This window comes from Giraffa tippelskirchi, chromosome 6 (assembly GCF_054371585.1).
Source record: "Giraffa tippelskirchi isolate mGirTip1 chromosome 6, T2T-mGirTip1v1.2.pri, whole genome shotgun sequence".
Taxonomy (NCBI): Eukaryota; Metazoa; Chordata; class Mammalia; order Artiodactyla; family Giraffidae; genus Giraffa; species Giraffa tippelskirchi.
This window is the reverse complement of record NC_137280.1, coordinates 17,524,806-17,546,197: the sequence shown is the minus strand read 5'-3', so window position 1 is coordinate 17,546,197 and position 21,392 is coordinate 17,524,806. Positions and strand designations below refer to the sequence as shown.

The following is a 21,392-nucleotide window of genomic DNA, read 5'->3' as shown; positions in this document are numbered from 1 at the left end:
TCTTTTGATTATTTGTGACCCAAAGCTTCTGGAAAATAGTTTCACTCTCATTAAAATGTAAAAAAATCTGCTTCTTCCAGAAAGGTATAATTTGCTACAAATACCAAATTTATCATTTGAAAATAATTTCCCCCACTTAGATGTTCTTTAAGGAGTGTTAAATTTGGAGAAAAAAAAAAAAATGCCAGAGAATTTCCTGATTATACTGTGATCACCTTTGCCACTTCTTGAGAGGTGATGGTTATCTTTATATTTGTATTCGATACTTTAAATTGTTTCTCTTAAATTTATCTCAGTAATGTGGCCTTAACCTATTTAAAGTTGGCCAAGGTACCAAGAAGGTGCTTTGGAGAAATATCTTTAGTTTTTTATAATCTCCAAGATAATTCTAAGCAAGAATTAATAAAGAGGGGGAAAATTCTTAAGAGAAGGTGGCTTTATTTTCAAGTTTTGAACAATATATAGTTGCTCTTTGCAGTAATATGATTCTTGTTTTTCATGAAAGATAGCTGAATTAAATACAGATATAAAGATATCTGCTTCTCAGGTGGCATAGTAGTAAAGAATCCATCTGCCAACATAGGAGACACAAGAGACGCAGGTTCAAACCCTGGATTGGGAAGATCCCCTGGAGTAGGAAATGGCAGGTCACTCTAATATTCTTGCCTGGAAAATTCCATTGACAGGCAAGGCTGGTGGGCTACAGTTCATAGGATCACAAAGAGTTGGACACGACTGAGTGAATGAGCACATAAAAATACAGACATAAGTACTGATAAAGATAAAGTCATATAGCAGATCCTGAATTTTTAATTCATAAACATGTATTTCAAAAGAAGAAATTTTAATAATATCAAAAAAAGGTAGAGAAGTCCTTTATTTTCATCTGCAATCTTACAGGTGCATTAATTAGAAATCAACCTGGGGAACTATAAATAGTGCAGAATTCCATCTGTTTAAAATTCTAAACTGTGGGAAATTTACAGCTTTAAAATGGAATAGCTCTTAATTCTTTTGCATTAGAGGATGATTCAAATTAATCTTTTGCATTTACACACCTATTTGAAAAGTGCAAGAATTAAAATGTCTCAGGAGGGAGTTTTGCCTGTATTTTGAAATCATGGCTACATATATAATGACAAATCATAGCAAAAGATTTTGCATCTAGCTTACCGGAATAATTAAAAGCAGTTAATCCTGCTTATCCCATGAGATTCCTTCCCTATGAGTTTCCTGATCCTCATCATCATGTTAACTAAAAAATGACCCACTAGAGACTCTTTACATCACTAGTTCCTTGAAGTCCCTCTCATTCTAGGGCACAGTGAACAACAATATGGCACTCTCTGTTTATTCTGCATTTTATGCTTTATTTTGATTTTTAGTATTTATTACATCAACACTCAAAACAAATAATTATACAAGCATCCCTTAAGCCTTCTCTTTCATCCTTTCAATTCCAGCTGTGACATACACGTAAACGATTGCCCAGGGCAATCCACCCTTCCCTCCTTTTCTCCTTGCTCCTAATCTTCCTCCTTCCTTCCAAGAAGGAGATTCAGGGAGCAGGATTCTACTATTCCCCTTGAAACTGCTGGAATAAAAGAAGGGAATTCAAATCATTTAACTGTTCTCCCATGCGTACTTTAAAAATTCCACCTTGTACATCATTTGAAAATGCTTTCTTAACGTTTAATATGCTGAATTAAAGATATAAGGAATATGAGTTTTGGATCAGACATGGATTTATATGTAACTACTCTGCTTTTTCTGGAGAAGGCAATGGCAACCCACACTAGTACTCTTGCCTGGAAAATCCCATGGATGGAGGACCCTGGTGGGCTGCAGTCCATGGGGTCGCGAAGAGTTGGACACAACTGAGTGAATTCACTTTCACTTTTCACTTTTCATGCATTAGAGAAGGAAATGGCAACCCACTCCAGTGTTCTTGCCTGGGGAATCCCAGGGACAGGGGAGCCTGGTGGGGTCTATGGGGTCACACAGAGTCGGACATGATTAAAGCGACTTAGCAGCAGCAGCACTCTGCTTTTTCACCATATGACTCTGGCGATTTACCTGTGCTCACTGGCAATTTTCTCATCTACATAATAACTGTGTCTACCGACCTAATTGTGCCTCCTCTATATCACGGAAGCTGCCTAACTGGGCCTGAGAGGGCTGTGCTGCTCTGACGATTAGCACTAATTGAAATCATCGAAACTTGAAATGTTATCGAGATTTTAGAGACATTTTCCATTATGCCACATGTCCTAAACTCAGTGCAGTTCGAGCTAATTTGCTTCCTTCTCTCATCTCATGACCATCTCTGCCTTCTGTTCAGAGCTGCCCACTTCTTCCTCCTCTCCAACTCTGCTAAAGGACAACTCAGACATTTTAATGGCCCTATCGCTCTTTGATCTACATCTGACTGCAGCACCGTTAAGAGCGCTGGCAATTCTGAATTAGCCACTAACCTCTTTTCCCCCTTTCTCTCCTCTCCCCAGGACCTAACTGAACTCATACTCTTTTACATCCAGCCAACTCCCTGGTGGCTCAGTAGTAAAGAATCTTCCTGCAATGCAGGAGACTCGGGTTCCATCCCTGGGTTGGGAAGATCCCCTGGAGAAGGAAATGACAGCCCACTCTAGTATTCTTGCCTGGGAAATCCCATGAACAGAGGAGCCTGGCAGGCTACAGTCCATGGAGTCACAAAAGAGTTGGACGTGACTTAGAAACTAAAATGACAGCAACACCTACAAGCAGTTGTCTGCGTATTCTATTTTTCATATTCTCTCCCACCCTACCCAGTTACTAAATAATTATGTCTTAATTATTGTCAGAACATATCATATTGCCATTCCCGTCTCTCCCATCATTTTAGCTTTAGATCCAAGATGAAAACACATGGAATGCTCACCATCAGTCCTTTTATCAATGTCTTTACAGTCATATTGGTGTCTAAACAGAGTTTTTTTACTAGATTCTTCGAGCAGAAATATTCCCTGGATTTTTGCCCATTTGATTGTTTGTTCACTGGTGGTTCTGTTTCCTTGTTTCATTTTGTTTTGCATTTGCCTGTTTTCTTTATACTTGAAAATCAGCTTAGCTGGATGTAAAATCCTTGGCTCATATTTTCTTTACTTGATTACTTTAAATTTCATTGTTTTCTGACAAGGCGTTGCTGTTGAAAAGCTTGATAATGAAAGTTTCCTTATAAATGATTCCTTGTCTACCATATATAAAGTAGATGGCTAAAGGGACCTACTGCATAGCACAGGGAACTCAGTTCAACCCTCTGTGGTGGCCTATATGGGAGGAAAGTCTGGAAAAGAGTGGGTATATGTGTGTGTGTGGCTGATTCACTTTGCTGTGCACCTGGAACCAACACAACCCTGTACATCAACTATAATCCAGTAAAAATTAATGAAAAAAATTACTGACCCATTGTCTATTTTATTTTTCTTAGATGCCCAAAGAATATTTTTAAAGTCCAATGGCTTTTGATATTGGCTATCCTCAATCAACTTTCCCAAGTGCCTGGTAGCTCATTTAAAAGTGTATACTTTTTAAGTTTTCCTGATTTATCCTTTTTTAGCTTTTCTTCTGCTCCATTGTTTACGTTTTATCCCACAAAGATACATATTATATGTCCTTGTATCTTCTTTCCCTGTCTTCTGTATTATTTTCTCTTGTTTCCTCATTTCTTCAAGTTTTTAAAATTTTGCCATTTTATACTTGTATTTTTCTTAAGGAATTATCTTTTACATTTATTTACTCCCATGTTACTTGTGGTAGTCTTTACTTCTGAAACATTTTAATCTTCTACTTCTAAATTCTTTCCTGAATTCTACTATATCTCTTTTCAAGTCATTCTGTTCTCCAAACATCTCATGTCTGAGTTTTTCAAATTGTGGTTTATGTTGTTCTTCATAATTTTCATGGTTTTGTTAATTTCATATTTTAAAATTTTGTTAATTCTAAGCCCACCTGGAATGGTAGGCTATATATGGACATATAATATGCATCACCTGTTTTGGGGGCATGTCTTTCTGGCATGCATCCATTGTCCGCCAGAAGTTAGTCTAACCTTAATTATATTTTTCATGTGACACTGTATGGAATTCAAGACTTTTCCTTTTCTGTCGGTCATCTCTAAGTGAAATGAGTAAGCTTGGATAATTATTCTAGCTTGATGGTCCTCATGCTCCTACTCGAGTTGTGTTCACAAAGTGATAACAGAAAATCGTCCTATATTTCCTGAGGTCTGACTACTCTGTTTTCTTTCCCCTCTTCCTTTGTAACTGGAACTTCTCGTTCCTTTGAACCTTTGTTTTGTTTTTGTCTAACTCGACTTGGATTCTACTCCCAGCAGCCTTCTCTCAGAGCAGGATTTTTCTCCTAGAAGGGAACTTCAGTTTATAACTTGCCCAAGTTTATAGAGCCCCAAACACTTCAATGTTTTGTCCCCCTGCACCCGCCCACCAGTACGCTCAAGTCTGTACAATCCGTCCCCTTCTACCCCAGCTTCACCAGACGTCCTCCAATGGCCCACGTCACTCTCTGCTGTTATGGACCACTTGGCAGTGTCCTGTTCTTTGGTCATCAAGTGGGTCCATTATTTTCCCTCATGATGCTGACATCATACAGGTTCTGAAACTGTTGCTGCTTGGTCCCATACACATTTGGGATTTGTAAGGGTCTCTCTCACATAATCATAGGATTTTAATCTTTGCTATTCTAATTGATCTATCTCATACAGGAGGATTCAAGAAGATTCAAAAACTACATCTCCTCCTGAAGCATATTTGTTAGTGAACATGTGCTGTGTCCATTCCAAGAGGTTCTAGATGAGATCCCATTTAACCCATAAAATAAAAGAGGTTATATTAATATGTTCTGGGACAGGATCTACCTACCCACTAAAAACTATCCGTCTATTAGATCAGTTATATCTATGTGAATCAGACTCATAGCACAGTACAATGTCAGTCATTAAATTAGTGGTAGAATGATTGGCTGAAAAAAAAAATACAGTTGCTGGCTCCCTAGATAGCTAATAAGAACTGAGAATGAAAGGTTACCACTCCCACTGTGATTGGAAAGTGATTATTTGGACACCACTAGACAAGAGAAGGTGACAAGGGGAAAATGTCATCAAAAGTAATATCTAATAACAAAAATACCTTTATGACAAACTGTCATCTTTACTCACTTTGTCACAGAAGACCTTGATCTGGCAATAAGCTCTATGAATGGGTTTATTGCTACGATTATTATAACTGTATGTATCAATCTGAATCATCAAAGGAAGTCCTTTCACTCCTTTTTGGGAGGAGAAATCTGTACTCAGGCAATTCACGGTGATGAAAATCTGAAGGAGGAAGAAAGAAAGGAAAAAGTTCACAAGTCACCATAAAAAATATCTATTAAAAAAATGCATCAGCCTTAGACTTAAAATCAGAATATTAACAAACCTAAAAGGACAACTGAAGAATATGTGGATATCCTCACATAAAACTTATTGAATACATGAAACTAATTTATTATAATTTCTAGTTATAAATTTATAAAATTTTTGCTTTTATATTTAATCTTGAAACAGACAATTTAAATTTATCTTTATATCAGCAATACCTTATTTTCCAAAATGCATAAGTTAGTTGGGTGAAACACTATCACCTCAACATATTAAAACTGTAACTTTTAATAATATATCAATTTCTATAATCTCTGACCTGTGGGGTTAAAAAAGAAAAAGCTACACAACATCTTCCTTTGCATCTTATTGCATTGAAACACAGTTATTTGTTTACACATCTATTTCTCCTTTTTGTGTGAGAGTATGAGATTTGAGACAATTTCTTATTACTTTTGTGTTACTGGTACCTAATGTAGTGCCTAGCAGAGAATAAGCATTCAATAAATATCTGATGAATGAGGTCAATGAATTTATCTAGAAAGCCCACTAGATTGAGAGTCAAAAGCCAGGCTCTAACATTAACCAGATCTCAGTCAAGTCGCTTCTAGTCTTTGGTTTTCAATTTTCCTGTTAAATCATTCTTAAACCCTCCCCAAAGAATAGCATATAAATGCTAAGATGCTTTCAACTTAGTGAAAAAGTAAAAGAGCTGGCAAAGTAAGACATGGAACAGGAGGAGGGACAGGTAGTAAAGACATCAGCATTCTCATCTTACAACACGAGGTATCAAGAGAGACAAGCAAAATTATTCGAATCTGAAAAAATGGAACTGCCTGACAGAACTAAAAATAATAATTTCATTATAAAATACTGAGAGGAATAGAAGGAGGAATACAAATGACTAAATTTATCCTATATACTATGGAAAACTATAGTATATAGATGTCAATAAATACCAGTTTAAGTTTATTTATCATGGACTAGGGATATAAGGGGGCTTTCCAGGTGGCGCTAGTGACACGGGTTTGATCCCTGAGTCAGAAAGATCCCCTGGAGGAGGGCACGGCAACCCACTCCAGTATTCTTGCCTAGAGAATCCCATGGATGGAGGAGCCCGGTGGGCTACAGTCCATGGGATTGCAAAGAGTCGGTCACAACTGAGTGACTTAGCACGCATGCAGGGATATAAGGACAGCATGTAGATTTATTCGGTGACTACATGCATAGAAGAGGCAGTCTCTAGGGAAAAAAACCAGGCATATTAGATTACATCTTTGATACTATTTTCAGTTAATACCATATGTATTATTTTTATTTAACAGAAGACTTCAAACTCACAGTTTTAAAATTGTACAGTTATGTATTCTGAAAACCATTTCATCGAATGGATTATCTGACTCTTGTTTTTATTCGGTCCCTTTGACATTTTTATTCACCTTCAAACCCTTGTCCTAAAGCCTTTCATATCACAGCAGCACCCCCAGAGAACACCCTTCAGAAAGCAAAGAGCCACTGCCAGAAGCTGCATTTTAAAGACCATTCGAATTTTTGATCTAATTCATTTCAGGTCGTATGCTTGTCAGCCTTTGGTAATTCATACAACCAGACCTCTCATTTTTAGTGCTAAATCTATTTAAAGATCTCTTATTTTGAGCCCCTGGTGTGGCAATGAGAGACATATTAGCAAGGCAGCACACCACATCAACAGCAGTCAAGCCCAGATGACTTATCTTAATGACACATTAATTACAACAACTATGGACACCATGACACAGGATCTCACTTCTCCAGCCGCATCTGGAAACAAGCGCCTAAAGATGATCTAACCATAAATATGGGCATTTCATTCATTCATTCATTCATTCTATAAAGATCAACACAGGTTCACAGTAGGTCAAACACAACGTCAGATACTGGGGATACAGAAGAAAGCAGATCCCAGTCTCATGGAGCTAACAGTCCAAGGGAAAGACAGATGAGTAATCCAGAAATGACCAATACAGCGTGGTCAGGGCTCGCCAGAGAGAGATGTGTACAGAGGCCATGAGAACACGGAACACTGAACTTGAAAGATACAAGTGAAATACACAACCCACAGAGACACTGGGCTAATATCAGGGATTCCATAAACATTTGTTTATTATTTAGGAAGATAAAGACAAAGAGTAACTAGAGATGCAAATATCAAGTGATTTAGGAGAACTAAGTGATGAAGACGTCTCAGAAGGAAGATGCCATGCTGGTTCTTCCTACTGAATTTCCAGGGTAAAAGTAGACAGAAGATGTCCCGACTGCAGAGAACATTCACTCACGCCACAAATATTTTTAGGTATCTACCATGTCTCTGAGACTGTTGCTGGGTACTAGCACAGGTACAACAACAACAGTCCCTGCAATCACAGAAGTTGGAGGCTAGCTTCCTCGGTGGCTCAGCGGTAAAGAATCTGCCTGCAATGCAGGAGATGCAGGTTCAATCCCTAGGTTTGGAAGATCCCCTGGAGGAGGGGATGGCAACCCACTCCAGTATTCTTGCCTGGAGAATCCCATGGACAGAGGAGCCTGGCAGGCTAAAGTCCATAGGGTCACAAAGAGCCGGACATGACTGAGTAACTGAGCACTCACGTGCACAAAAGATTACAATAACTTCATTGACCACCAATCTTTAGGTCAAAAAATAAAAGCATCCTTTTCTAGGAACACTTGACTTCTTTAATTGTGATTGTCATTATTGGTGATGGGGTTTTTCTTGGCCAGAATGTATAAATAAACACAGTGTTATGTCAGCCAATCAATAATCACTCTGGTGAGCTATGCAGTTGTTCCTATTTAGGGCTGTGTATTTCATGTAGAAATCATCCTGTTGGTGGCTATGATCAACCGAGTCCTCAACCAGACTGGTTTTTTTCCCTCTTCCTCATAAAGCCTCCCGAGTCCTGCAGGGGCCAGAAGAGAAAACTTCTGTATTTCCCAAGCTAATAGGATTCATGGTTGGCTCACTGATTGATCCATATGCTTACTCACCGTGGACATATACCCAGACAGGCAGGAAGCAATATTAATTGTGGCCTTGTCAGCCCACGGTCTCAGCTAATAAAGCTTAGCTGATGAAACATGTTTTATTTATAAGGGCCACTTGAGTAGGACAGATCTATGGAAATAATAGACGCTTACTGGCAATATTCTGCAATACACGCACTAAATCGTCCTTGGAGGAGCTGTAACAATCAGCCATCCGGTAGAGAAGGTCTTAACAGTGAAATGAGCTACAGCATACTGGACTCTACCAGGAGACAGCTAGACTTAGGTCCTCTTCATGGAGAAAGGTCCTTAGTAGAAGATCCAGTGGGCCCTCTTTGATTCACGGCAGCCTGATTCTACAAAATGTAAACAACACAAGACTCTACCTTCTTTTTCTGCTATGTTATGTTACCAGAATTATCCTAACAAGTAGGGATTTTATAATAGGGTTGGCACTGCTTTCTTCTTGCCGGGCTGTCTGACCCACTAGCAAAGCATGGTCTATGTGCCTGATGGTATCAATCGTGGTCTCGCTGTGCTGCACTTAAAACCCAAATGGTTGAACTTTAACTGCAGTGGGTGGTGGGATGGGGAAAGGGGGCATGGAAGGACATTAACTAAAACCTGGGCTGGGACTGATAAGCATTCATTTGTTTCATCTTGCAAACCCAACCATGTCGCAGCTCTATACACAGCAGGCAAATGTGATAATGAATTTCTTGGAAGTTTATCTACAAAGCACTGTTTGTAAACGTGTATTACAGAAACTTGGGGAAAAGGTACACTTTCCCTCACCAAATGTTAATCCAAATGTCAAGCACAGAAAGTTCTTTTTAACTTTAGTAGAAGCCCTAATTATGTAAAGAAATGCTGTGAACAATTAGTCTGTCAACCAAGAGCTGTAAATGTTGTTGTCCTATAATTCTTACAGCACATAATTTATTGTTTTAGAAAAATTTTAACTGAATCAAGTGTATCCAGGCAGATAATAGATACAATTTTAATTTTGTCACTGGTTCAAAGATTGATTCCAACAGAGAGATCATCTGTAAAGGTAACAAGACCTTTTCATAAACAGAAGCAGTCTCATGACAATTGATAATTTTTAATAAAATCACTTTTTGACACATGAATTACAACTCCCATTTTGCCTGACTTTGCCTGGGTTATAATACCTCCCAGTTGTGCATTATGGGTATAGTTAAGATTTATTAAAATAAATGCAGAATTAGTGTGCTTTAGAAGTGTTACATTAACTTGATTATTAACTTCCAAGATTTTTCCAAGAGCTTGCCATTAAAATAAATAGGCCAATCTTGATCTACAAAGCAATTTGGGACTTAAAAAATCATAAGGTCTATGGTTTGATGGAAAGTGTTTATTTTCCTCTTTAAACAATTGTATTTTGTGTTTTCAAGATCCCCCGATTAGAGACTAAGAAAGCTACTTATTTCCTAAGGTTGAGACTTTAAAGAGCTCTTTTACAAGAAATTGCACACATTAGCCTCCAAATTACAGGGACACAACATATATCAAGAAATCCATATTTTCACTGTAAAACACAAATATATAAACAAGTTAAGTGTACTCTTGCCAGTTTCTCTACTCTGTTTTCTTCTTGGTTCTTAGAATTATTAAAGACCTTATAGATAGTTTTCTTACATCTTAGCATTTTTTTCCCATTTATAAAATTGCATTTGGTGCAAATGCAATGCCAAATTGAGACAGAAAGATAAACTAAAAGCAAATAATATTAACATGTGAAATCTCAGTCTTAGGCAATTATTTGTTTCCTCTATGCATTCATCCATCAAATATTTACAGAATATCTTTTCTCTGTGTCTGCCATTATGCTACGAGATGGGACATAAGAATGCTGAGACAGACTTCCTGCTCTCAGAGAGCTTGCAATCTACGAAATTCCTAGATTTCCTGATGTCTCCATTTATATAACACCTTTAGGAAATGATTACAACCTGAATAAATATTTCTTTATTTTCTCCTACAGATACCATGAGTAGGCACAGATACATTTTTGGTTTACTCACATAGTCTACCACATTTTCCATATTCCTTTAGTATTCAATATTCTCCATTTCCAGAATACGCCAGGCTCGTTTCCAGCTGCCAGACTTTGCTATGGGCAGTGCCTTCTACCCCCAAAGCTTTCCCCATAGATTATCACATTGCCTGTCCTTCTCATTCAGAGTTCAGTCCAATGTCAACTTTTCAGAAATCCCCACCTTGACCATCTAGAGTTGTCTTCCTTCTCCTTCTCCCACAACGAGTAGCTCACCTTACGATGCTGCTCTTTCTTGGTTTCTTCACAGTACTGAACATTATCTGGATTTATCTTGTCATTTATCTGTTTTGTACTTAATTATCTGTCTGCCCCATGCAGCTCTAAACCCATAAGAGGAGGGGCCTGTCTGTCTCAAGCTCCTTCTGTTCCCAATGCCAGGCTCATGGAAGATACTCAACAAATATTTGTCTAACAACTTAAGAGAAAATTACTTTTCTAAATACACAGTCCCCCTTTATCAATGTTCTTACTTTCATAAGCAAAATGTTCTAAGAACCAAGAATGCTCTGAGTAGCTGAAGTTGTCAAGACCATACAGCAGAGTTAGTTGCTCTGACCAGATTTATCCTCAAAAAAATGTTATCTATCTGTATATCAACAAACCCAAATCAAGCCCCAACTATTCAAGTATGAATGTATATATGTACATATCATGTATGTCCATGTATATAAGATGATGAAGATGATACACATGGATGTTACAGGAGAAACAGAAATCTAAGGTAGGGCATTGCCCTTGAGGAAAAGGGGAGCTACAAAGTCTCTCACTGTGGTGGGGTGTATAAAAATAGGAACTGAGGTGAATATCTCAGGGTGTACGTACTGTGAGAACCTGAAAAAAAAGGAGAGAGCTCAACCAGGGAGGATTTCCTATAGGAGTGCTGAGCTAGAAGGAAGAGAGATGGAGGAGAAGAAAGTGCAAGCTGTTCTCAAAAGAGGAAAGAGGCCAGGCTAATGGGAGAGGAGGGTTCGTGCTGAGGAGGTTCAGATGGAGCCTGAGAAAAGGCAGTTGGGGAGGGGAGACATCAACCAAGATGCTTGTATCACTGTGATCGAGTCACGGACACTTGAGGAGGTCAAGCGCGTATCACTGAGGCCAAGGGCAGATAGACCTGCACCTGCAGTATCCAACATCCACGTTACCGAGAGGACAGAGTGAAGGCTGAGAAAAGACCAGGAGGATAAGAAGTTGAGGGTCTGCAGCCCTTCCAGAGGCCAGACTCCTGGAGGGAATGACAGGAAGCTAGGTTACTGGGGCGAGGGAGCCAGGACATGAAGGTGGGGAGGGAGCACCTAGCTGGGGAGTCTGGCAGAATCAGGAGGAGGGGCAGGAGCACGCGCAGTGGGGCCATGCAGAGGTGTTCTCCCAGGATGGACAGGTGGTCACACAGCCAGAGAGGAGGAACAGAAGGCTGCAAGGCTGTGGGAGGAGGCTGCAAGCTCCTGTGGGAGCTGAGAGCCCTGGAAGCAGGGATTAAATGGCATCAGCTCACAGGTGAAGTTCTGTTAAGAAGAAGGAGCTTTCTATGAAGCTGGAGGGCAAAATGAGAAGAAATCAGAGCAAGAAAAAAAAATGTACAAGAGGCTCAAAATTATGTCCCTGGTGCAAACGCTGACACTGTGGCCTTGGACTAACTATTGAACCTTTCTGGGCCTCATTTGCCTCTTCTTTTAAATAGGTATAACAATCTCTAGCTTGATACTGTGATACTTCAAGATCACGTATTTTAAAATTTATTGTTTTTGTGAATTAATTTTTGTGGGAGTATAGCTGCTTTACAAGGTTGCACTAGTTTCTACTGTACACGATCTCAGTCAGATATGGAGACTGAGATCTCATTTTTCAACTGTAAGGTGCCATGAAAATCTTCAGCAGCTTCCTATGACCACCATGGTCTCCATCTTCTCAGATACCTGGTCACCCTGCCAGTCCTTCTCTGAGACTCCAAGCTCCTCCTCGCCCCCACAGCACAGTCCACAAAGCCCCACACGTACTATCTCTGCAACTGCCCCGCAAGGCTGGCTTCCTCAGCATCTCCCCGGGCCCCAGTTCAAGCCCTCCTTCCGACCAGACCGCTCCAAGAGCTCCCTGTACAGACTCTCTCAAGGCATTTGATTCCAAATGACTTCAGAGTGGTTATATTCACATTCACTTGAACAGAGAGATATTTTATGAAGGTGAATTAACCTGGAAAGCACAAATTCTATCTCTGTGTGACCCTTTCAGAGGGGTGGAGTCGCAGGCTGCGCGGTGGGGAGAGAGCAAAGGCGAACCCTCTAGGGCAGAACCTTCGTGGCTCTGCAGACGGCCAGTCTCAGCCACTCGTCTCTGTCACCTGAACAGGTCTTGTGAAGCAGCATTTCAGGACAAGGAAGAATCTGGATATTGTGTAACAACCGGTGGGGCTGTTTCATAAATAATGAGCTCTCAGTGGGAGAAAGAGGTGAAACAGAGACTGAAAGCTACTCACTCAGATTTCTGGTTGTTGGTTATGATTTTAAGCCTCTTCTATTAGTGTTGAACACTGAAAACCTGTTTCGAGTTTGTCATAGCTGAATCTAGCACAAAATTCAAAAGGGTAAACGTGGCAACCACACCCCCTTCCCATGCCAGCATTGCTCCCAACCAACAGTTTCTTGGGTATCCGTCACAGTTTCTAGTGTATCCTTCTGGAAACCTGCTATGCAAATTCATATCCTTTTCTTTCCAACTCAAATGGTAGCATGGTAAACACAGTTCTGCAGCCTGCTTTTTTTTCACTTGACAGGACATTCTGAAGAGAGTCTTTTCTTTTTCTTTTTTGAAAAAAAAACCCATGAATATGGAAATAACAATTGCTTTAACACGAGGCTGTTTCTAGCCTCTTCATCTTGTAAACCATGCTGCAGTGCAAGCTTTCAACATGAGCACGTATAAATTAGGGACCGTAAGTAAAGGCCCTGTCTCCCACAGTTTTAATCTGACCTCGGACTTCACTGAGATTGCTTTCCTCCAGGTAGCATCCCTACAAGCAGCGGTATGCTGTTCAAACGCGTCAGGACTCTGCCCTCTGGGTCCCAGGTGGGAGGTCCAAGTATCTGCATTTCTAACCATTTCCCAACTTGCTGCTGCTTTCAGAGGTTCAGGCTGTGAGAAACCACTGCCTGCGTCACCCACTTCACCAGTCACTTCCTCCTCTGTCCTGCTCTCCTGTATCCTTCTGTCCTCTCCTTACTGACCACCCCTTCTCTCTCTGGTTCCTCCTCCTCCACATCCCCTAAATAGGTGGGTCTAAAGTTCCCACCCTGACCCTCTTTCACTCACCCTCCAACCCTCCCCGCGGCATTTCACCCCGTCTTGCAATGTCTCTCGGCCCCGCTTTACAGCCACTCGAACTCCTCCTGAGCTCCACCACTCCAGGTTCTGCTTGTGCTACCCAGTCTCTGCGCCTGTGACTGTCCCGTCCTGCTACCTGGTGCCCCTTTCCAGCTCCCACTCAGATGCAGCTCAAGGGCCACCCCCTCCCTTGGGTCTTCCCTGATCCCACATAACTGGCACCCTCTCTACCTGCTGAAGTGCAGGCTATGTGGTCATAACTGTATTAATCTTTCAACTTTTCACTTGCAGGTTTTTCAAATAAGACGTTGGGGGAATATTTAAATAAAAAACTTTAATAGAAATGCTTTTATAAAAATAAAACGAATTAAAAGATGAAACTTATTTACAAAGCAGAAATAGACTCATGGACATAGAAAACAATCTTCTGGTTACCAAAGGGGAAGGAGGAAGGCATAAATTAGGAGTTTGGGATTAACATATACATGCTGCTATATATAAAACAGATAATCAACAGGGACCTACTGTATAATACAGGGAATTATATTCACTAATTTCTAATAACCTATAATGGCTATTTAGAAAGAATTAGAAAGTTATTAGAAAGAATCTGAAAAGAATCACAACAGATATAACTGTATCACTTTGCTATACACCTGAAATTAACATAACATTGTAAATCAACTATACCTCAGTTTTAAAAAATGGTTTGAAAACATTAAGTTACCAAAAAGTTCCTGGCTACTAACCATAAACAAGACAAAAAGACAACCCTCAGAATGGGAGAGAATACTTGCGAACCAGGCTACTAGTCTAGTAGGTGGATGCTTATTTGTGCTCAAGAAAATTTTTTTATTTTGTGATAAAAAATAAAAAACCAGGGCTACCGTCCTTTCCAGAACTCTCCTTACCCTTTAATTCTGTTTTCATTGGAGTCTTTGTTGCTTTCTTCCTCATTTTACAGTCATGTACAGAGGTGTCTGAGTTCTCAGCCCAGCCAGGATGGCCCCTGAGAGCAGCAGACATCCTGCTTGGCTTTTTGTCTGTAAATCCCCACTGCCTGGCCCAGCACGTGATGCACAGCAAGCAGGCTGCTTCAAGGGGATGCCAGCCCCTTTGCCAGAGACAAGGTAGAAGACACTATGACTACCTCCTCCCAAGACAAAAAGGCAGTATGGAAAGAACACGTGCTTCAGACAGACATTCCCAGGCTGGGAGTCTCCACTCTCCTGTGCATTCACTGTGTAAGCTCTTTGGACTCCAATCTCTTCATTGTTTAAATGAAAAATAATAGCCACTTAAAATATGAATATTGCATAAGGTATATAAACAACTGGCAGAGTGCCTGGTATATATCAATAAGTAAGCACTGAATAAATACTAACCATGGTGCATACACACACACACACACACACAAACATCAGTCTATGAAATCCTCACTCTCCACAGGCACACAATAGTTCGTGCATGTGAGTGACAGAGCCCTCAGCAGAATTCAGGCCAAAAACCATGGATACTCCACATTCTAACAAAAGATCAAGCTGTTGATATCTCTGGTGAGATGCTTTCCAAAGATTATTCCTTCTATATGTGACTTAACTCCAGCTTTATAGCTTTTTCTGCCATCCATTACCTTATAAAACTGGAACAAAGGTATGGCTTTGTTTAAGTTCAATAACAAAGACTCCAGCAAATGTTTACCTTTCCCTTTTAAAGTTTCCTTCATCCACACCACGCCCCAGCAAACACATAAAAATGCCATTTGCCCTGCTTTGCAGTGTTTATCTCAGCCCCTCAAGACTCCTTCCAGGAGCCTCTCAATACTTAGTTTACTTTGGAGACCAAGGAAGATGCCCTATAATATTTTTCTTTTTCCGTAGGATGACCTGTTGAAACCTGGGCTCTACTTAGGCAAAACATTAGGACATAAGGGACTTTCCAGGTGGTGTCAGTGGTCAGAATCCACCTGCCAATGCAGGAGACACAAGAGACATGGTTTCAGTCCCCGGGTTGGGAAGATCCCCTGGAGAAGGAAACGGCAACTTACCTCCAGTATTCTTGCCTGGAGAATTCCATGGACAGAGGAGCCTGGCAGGTTAGTCCATGGGGTCACAAAGAATTGGACTCAACTGAACACACATGCACACACATTAGGATGTAGCTTTTTCTGAATTAGTAATATCCATCAACTCCATTTCATCCTGGACTGCCTCATACATGGAAAGAGGACTCCCTGGACTGCTGATGGGAGGTCAGGGTCAGGGAAGCAAACTAGATCATGAACCCATGGACACTTAGGAGGTTTCCTTTGACCAGTTCTTTGGGTTCTCTTTTAATCCCCCAAATCAATATTTACACATCTCCCCTTCTCCCTGGTGTCCAGCACTGGAGTTTGGTAGGAAGGGAACACAGTTCATTCTGAAGCATCCCCTTGAAAGACATGATTCATCAAGACTATCAAAACTGTAACTTTCCACAGCACTTTGCTTGACACACAGTGGAGCCCCATAAAAACTGATTAAATCTTTAGACCAAAAAGAAGTGTTGAGAGAAAGAGAAAAGGAAGAAGGGTGAGATAAATTGGGGACAATTTTAACGGTTCTGCCATGATTTGGTGCTAAAAGTTTTTCAATAACCTTATTTTCAACAAAGAGAGACTGAATAATTTGCAGGGTTCAAGAAGGTTAAAATACTTGTATTTTCTCCAGTTTACTGCCTTTACATAGGCTGTGATCAAAGCACTGCCACTGGCACCATCCTGTCTCTGATGCTACCAACACTGAGATCTGAGGATCTCAATTGAGGGGCTGGTTTCCTACCCATCAGGAGTAGATGGAGTAGAGCCACGCTTGGCTAGCAGACCACTGGTTGCACCTTGAAAAGACAGCACTGGAAAGAGAAAGGGCTGACCTTCACAGGAAGAAACGGAAGAAACCTGGACTTCACGTGACACAAGCAAGTCACCCAATACGAGAGCTTTAAGTCTCAGAATATGAAGCAGTTCATGACACAGACCACATCCAACGTCCTTATGTCCAGAGCAGCTGCAGGGCAGTCCACAAGCGTTCAGTCAACTTAATTTTCTCCCTTAAGGATGGAATTGCAAATCTGGAAGAGAACTTTTTACTCCCAACTTTCACTTTTATTTTCCTGCTCAGCCAACAGATTTCATCTCAGCACATCCATGCTTCCATCCCTCAGACTGGGTCTCAGTTCTCTTATGACAACTGCTCGGTATTAGTGCAAAATCAGACAGAAAGGCAATAAACAAGGCAAAATTATTAAGGGAAATGGGACCTAGAGAGCATATCAATACACACTCTCTTATCTCATGTTTTCTCTCAATTTAAAGAATTACACAGAAACTGAATCATTGAGCTGTACACCAGAAACTAACACAACACTGTAAATCAACTATACTTCAATTAAAAAAAAAAACTACATTAAAACCTCTTTTGTAAAAGCATTTCATTTATAGCATCCAAAGGGACCCAAAGGGAGATGAATCTATCTACATAATAAATATTGCTTATGAGTAAATATTTACTTCCAATTTATCAGCTTGGTAAATGTGGGTTTTCATTTACTGTATTTCTGAAGTTGCAAACATAAAACAGGGAGCCTTCATTTTCTCAAATAATAATCACCATTCTTGTTTAGGATTTTTTCATGCTGTGCTTCCTCCATGGTATTGCAAAGAGTAAGGAACAGTCTTCACTGTTCATAACAGGAAAAAAAACAGCATAAAAGGAAAGTAATAACATAAATGAGTGTGAAAATGAAATTAAGGATACCAGAGAAAGGAGCTAGAGAGAAGTAGGGAAAACGGAGAATAAATGTATATGGTATGGAGAAGAAAACACTGCTATGTCTCAGAGTTGCAATATTAGAGAGCATGCACTGATCTTCAATTAATGCAAAGCCATGTGGTAATTAGGCAAATGAGTTCACCAATGTTACACTAATACACACACATGCAAACACACAACACACACATTCAGTTGAAGAGGGCAAGGAATCCAAACAGTCCTCACTCCCATATCCATTCTGGTCAAGTGTATGTGTGATATCAATAGGTAACGTACCAGGGCAACCAAAGACACAGATAGGAAGCCACCTGTGTGCCGGAAGTCTTGGTGTGGATGGTGGAGACAAAGGGTGACAAACGCAGGGTGACTTGACTAAACTGCTTTACTCAAGGAAATGAGGCTGATCATTTGATTTCTTTCTTTCTAGGTTGTGCTCTATACATTTCTTTGAGAAGGAAAATCATAGCACTCTCTGGTCTAAAAAAAAAAATCACAGATATCCTTCTATTGGGATAGTTTAAGAGCACAGATTCTGAGGCACATGGTTCAAAGCCCACCTTTTCCACTTGCCTAATTTGCAGAGCCTGCTATGAAGAAAGTTAACATTTAACGGAATCAGAATCGGAGATGCACGGAAAAATGACCCATGACGTCTCTCAGCCTCTCTACTTCCCACCCCAGCCCAATTGGTTTCCAGCCCTGCCCACCCCCAGTGTCACCACAAAAATCTGTTAACAGGGATGAAAACATATGCCTTATCTGTGTCCTTGACTTTCTCTAGAACTGCAACAACTTCAGGTATGAAAGTTCCTCCTGAACGCCAAAATACAGAAAGAATGTTCTCTACCTGAAGCACCAAAGCCCCTCCTACAAGCCAAGAGAGAAGGTGGAGGGGGGCTGGCAGGCACCCCTCTAGAGGACAGTCACTCGACTTCTGCAAGCAGAGGTGCTGGCTAGACCTTAGAAAAGAGGAACACAGGGCAGACAGAGTTCCATCTTACTGAATCATGACAGGCTTTTTTCCTGAATCACAGAACAGGAGGATGGGCTAGGAGTGGATTTACGTGTTTGCTCGATTATTCAGCAGTGCTGGGCTGGGGTGGGAAGTACAGAGTGCAGGTAGTGAGCAAAGAGGAACATTTCACTGACTCAAGATCATTCCAAAAGGCTTGGCTGCCGAGGGACTATAAAGGGTTCATGGAAACAGGCCTCCTACATCTTAGGTAGTTTATAAACCACGAGAAGGGTGAGGCATAGAAATAGGGGGAAATTGGCATGGTATTTCAGTGAAAAGATCACAATAGAAAACTGTTCCTCTGAGCACTAAGTAGCATCTTAACATTCAGGTAATTTTCTGTGGTCACATAAGAGAGACCTTTGTAGTATATCGAGGTTGGTTTCATCTTGAAATCACTGTGAACCGAGGAAAGGGCTGCAGACAAAACTAAGGGTCCTGGTTTCAAGAATCTCCTCAGAAACTGGGGAGCTAGGGGAGCCTGTAATTAGGGTTTGTGAGCTCCTGCTCCGGGGTGATGTCATCGCCGGCATTCAGTGCCAGGAATCAGAGCTCACCGCTCTTTAATAATTCAATAGGGGCTTGCCTGGGAATTTCTCATCTTGGAAATTAGCGAGCAACAAATCTACTTTTTAGGTACGGGATTGGCTGTGGGGAGAAAGAAACATTGAAATGACCTTGTAAGTGGGAGTCATGTGCAGGAACTTAGCCCCGAAGTCCTCCACTGGAACCATAAGAACGGGACCTTAATACTTTGTCAATCCTGCCCAGTTCCCCTTCCTGCCATTTTCCAGCTGGGAAACTGAAGCTAAGGAGGGGGAAGACACAAAACCGGCTATTCCTATGCCCTGAGACCTGGTAGCCTGAGCCCCATTTCAGTGCTCTATCTTTATCATCCTGTGCCCCATCCGCATCAACTTCCAAACTGTGACTGCATGGATGCTCAGAACTTCACCCACCTGGATGCCACCTGAGTCATTCCCAGGGACCCTGGGACACCCGTTCACATTACAAGAGCTTCCAGACAGCACAGAGCCTGCGGGTAAACGAATGGCAAGCCGGAGACGCTTTCTGGGCTGCAGGTGTCATTGTGCAGAGACATTGTAGCATAACCAGCAGAACCGGTTCTGGGAGGAAAAACTCTGCAGGAGTTCTTCTGCCAGACCACACTGCCCTTGAGACTGGCAACCTGGAGTTAATCCCACAACCTCATTTTAACAAACAGAACAGTGTTAACACCTTCCCTGGCCAAATTTTCTCCTGTAATTAAATTAAACTAAGTGATTACAGCTTCACGTTCTTTCTTTACTTCTGTTCCCACTAAAGGAGAGGTTAAGAATAGAATGTAGGTCAGCAACAAAAGACAAGAGTAGTGTTCTGGAAAAAATCCATAAATTTTGTCATCAGGTCTTGATGATGCATACGTGGGGAGACTATCAAATATGAAACTGTTTTATTTTTTTAGTAAATGCACCAAAACAAAAAGTGAAAGTGAAAGTCGCTCAGTCGTGTCCGACTCTTTGTGAACTCATGGACTGTGGTCCACCAGGCTCCTCTGTCCATGCGTTTCTCCAGGCAAGATACTGGAGTGGGTAGCCATTCCCTTCTCTAAGGGATCTTCCTGACCCAGGGATTGAACCTTGTTCTCTAGCATTGCAGGCAGATTCTTTACTATCTGAACCACCAGGGAAGCCAAATGTTCAAATAAAAGCTATCTTGGGAAGACACATGGTTTTCTCAAATGATGCTTCCATGGCTCAAAGAACATTCGTAGTGTTTCTTCAGATATTGCGTACTTCAAAGCTGGTCTTGTGCAAATATATATATATATATTGATATGTATGTATGTTTATGTTTATATATGTATATGTAAATTTATATATGTACACATTATATACGTGTATGTACATTTGTATACATATATACACATATATTTATATATGTGTGTACATATATACATGTATATTTTATATATGTATGTATATGTATTTATAAATGTATATGTATTTGTATATGTAATTGTATATATATATATATATATATAAATTTAACAAATTATATATATATAATTTTTACCCTTGAAATGGTATTATTCAACTTGGTATATATTTACATTTGGACCCAAGTGATTCTGATTCGCTTTAAAAAATATCTTCAAAGATCAAGATTTACTACCATTGTGTGTGTTCCAAAGGAAGGCACTGCAACTCTCTGTATGGGCACCAACTCAACCTCTGTGCGACCTGCTGCCAAAGGAACCAGTGGAGAGTGACGGCGTTGCTGACTGCCCCATTCCTCCCTGTGTTAACCTCCCCTGTGTCACTACTTTCGCGAACACTGAAAACCAATAAAGAGGCAAACTGCATATTCGGTTGCTTGAGAGGGTGTGATTCAGGCATGAAAACTCAGTGTCCATGAGGACCAGGCAAGGGAAGTTCCAGGAGGCAGAAGGGCATAGAAAACATTCAAGAGAACAGTTGGTGCCTCACAAGAGCCACTCACAGCCTTGCAAAGATTCGGGCTAATGTTGCCAGAGTCCAAAAGAATCTGGAAACTTGGATTAAAAAAAAAAATCTGATTATTAAATGCAGGCAAAATATTTTAAAATTTGAAATAAAAGTACTTAACGTGCATTAAACACATATACGTTTTGTGGACCATATGCAGGTGGTGGGTCACAAATTTGTGTCCTCTGGCCACACCAAATCCAAAACAACAGGTGACATTGAATGG

The 21,392-nt window shown here is 40.6% G+C and overlaps 1 protein-coding gene across 3 annotated transcripts in view; it reads right to left on the bottom strand.

Annotated features, from left to right (window-relative positions):
- Nucleotides 1-21,392, bottom strand: part of GRHL2 (grainyhead like transcription factor 2) — a 166,883-nt gene that overhangs the window by 39,758 nt on the left and 105,733 nt on the right. For all 3 annotated transcript variants that reach the window (XM_081503476.1, XM_081503475.1, XM_081503474.1), the window contains exon 9: nt 5,213-5,371. In XM_081503476.1, coding sequence (XP_081359602.1) covers nt 5,213-5,371 — 159 coding nt within the window. The remainder of the gene's footprint in view (nt 1-5,212; nt 5,372-21,392) is intronic.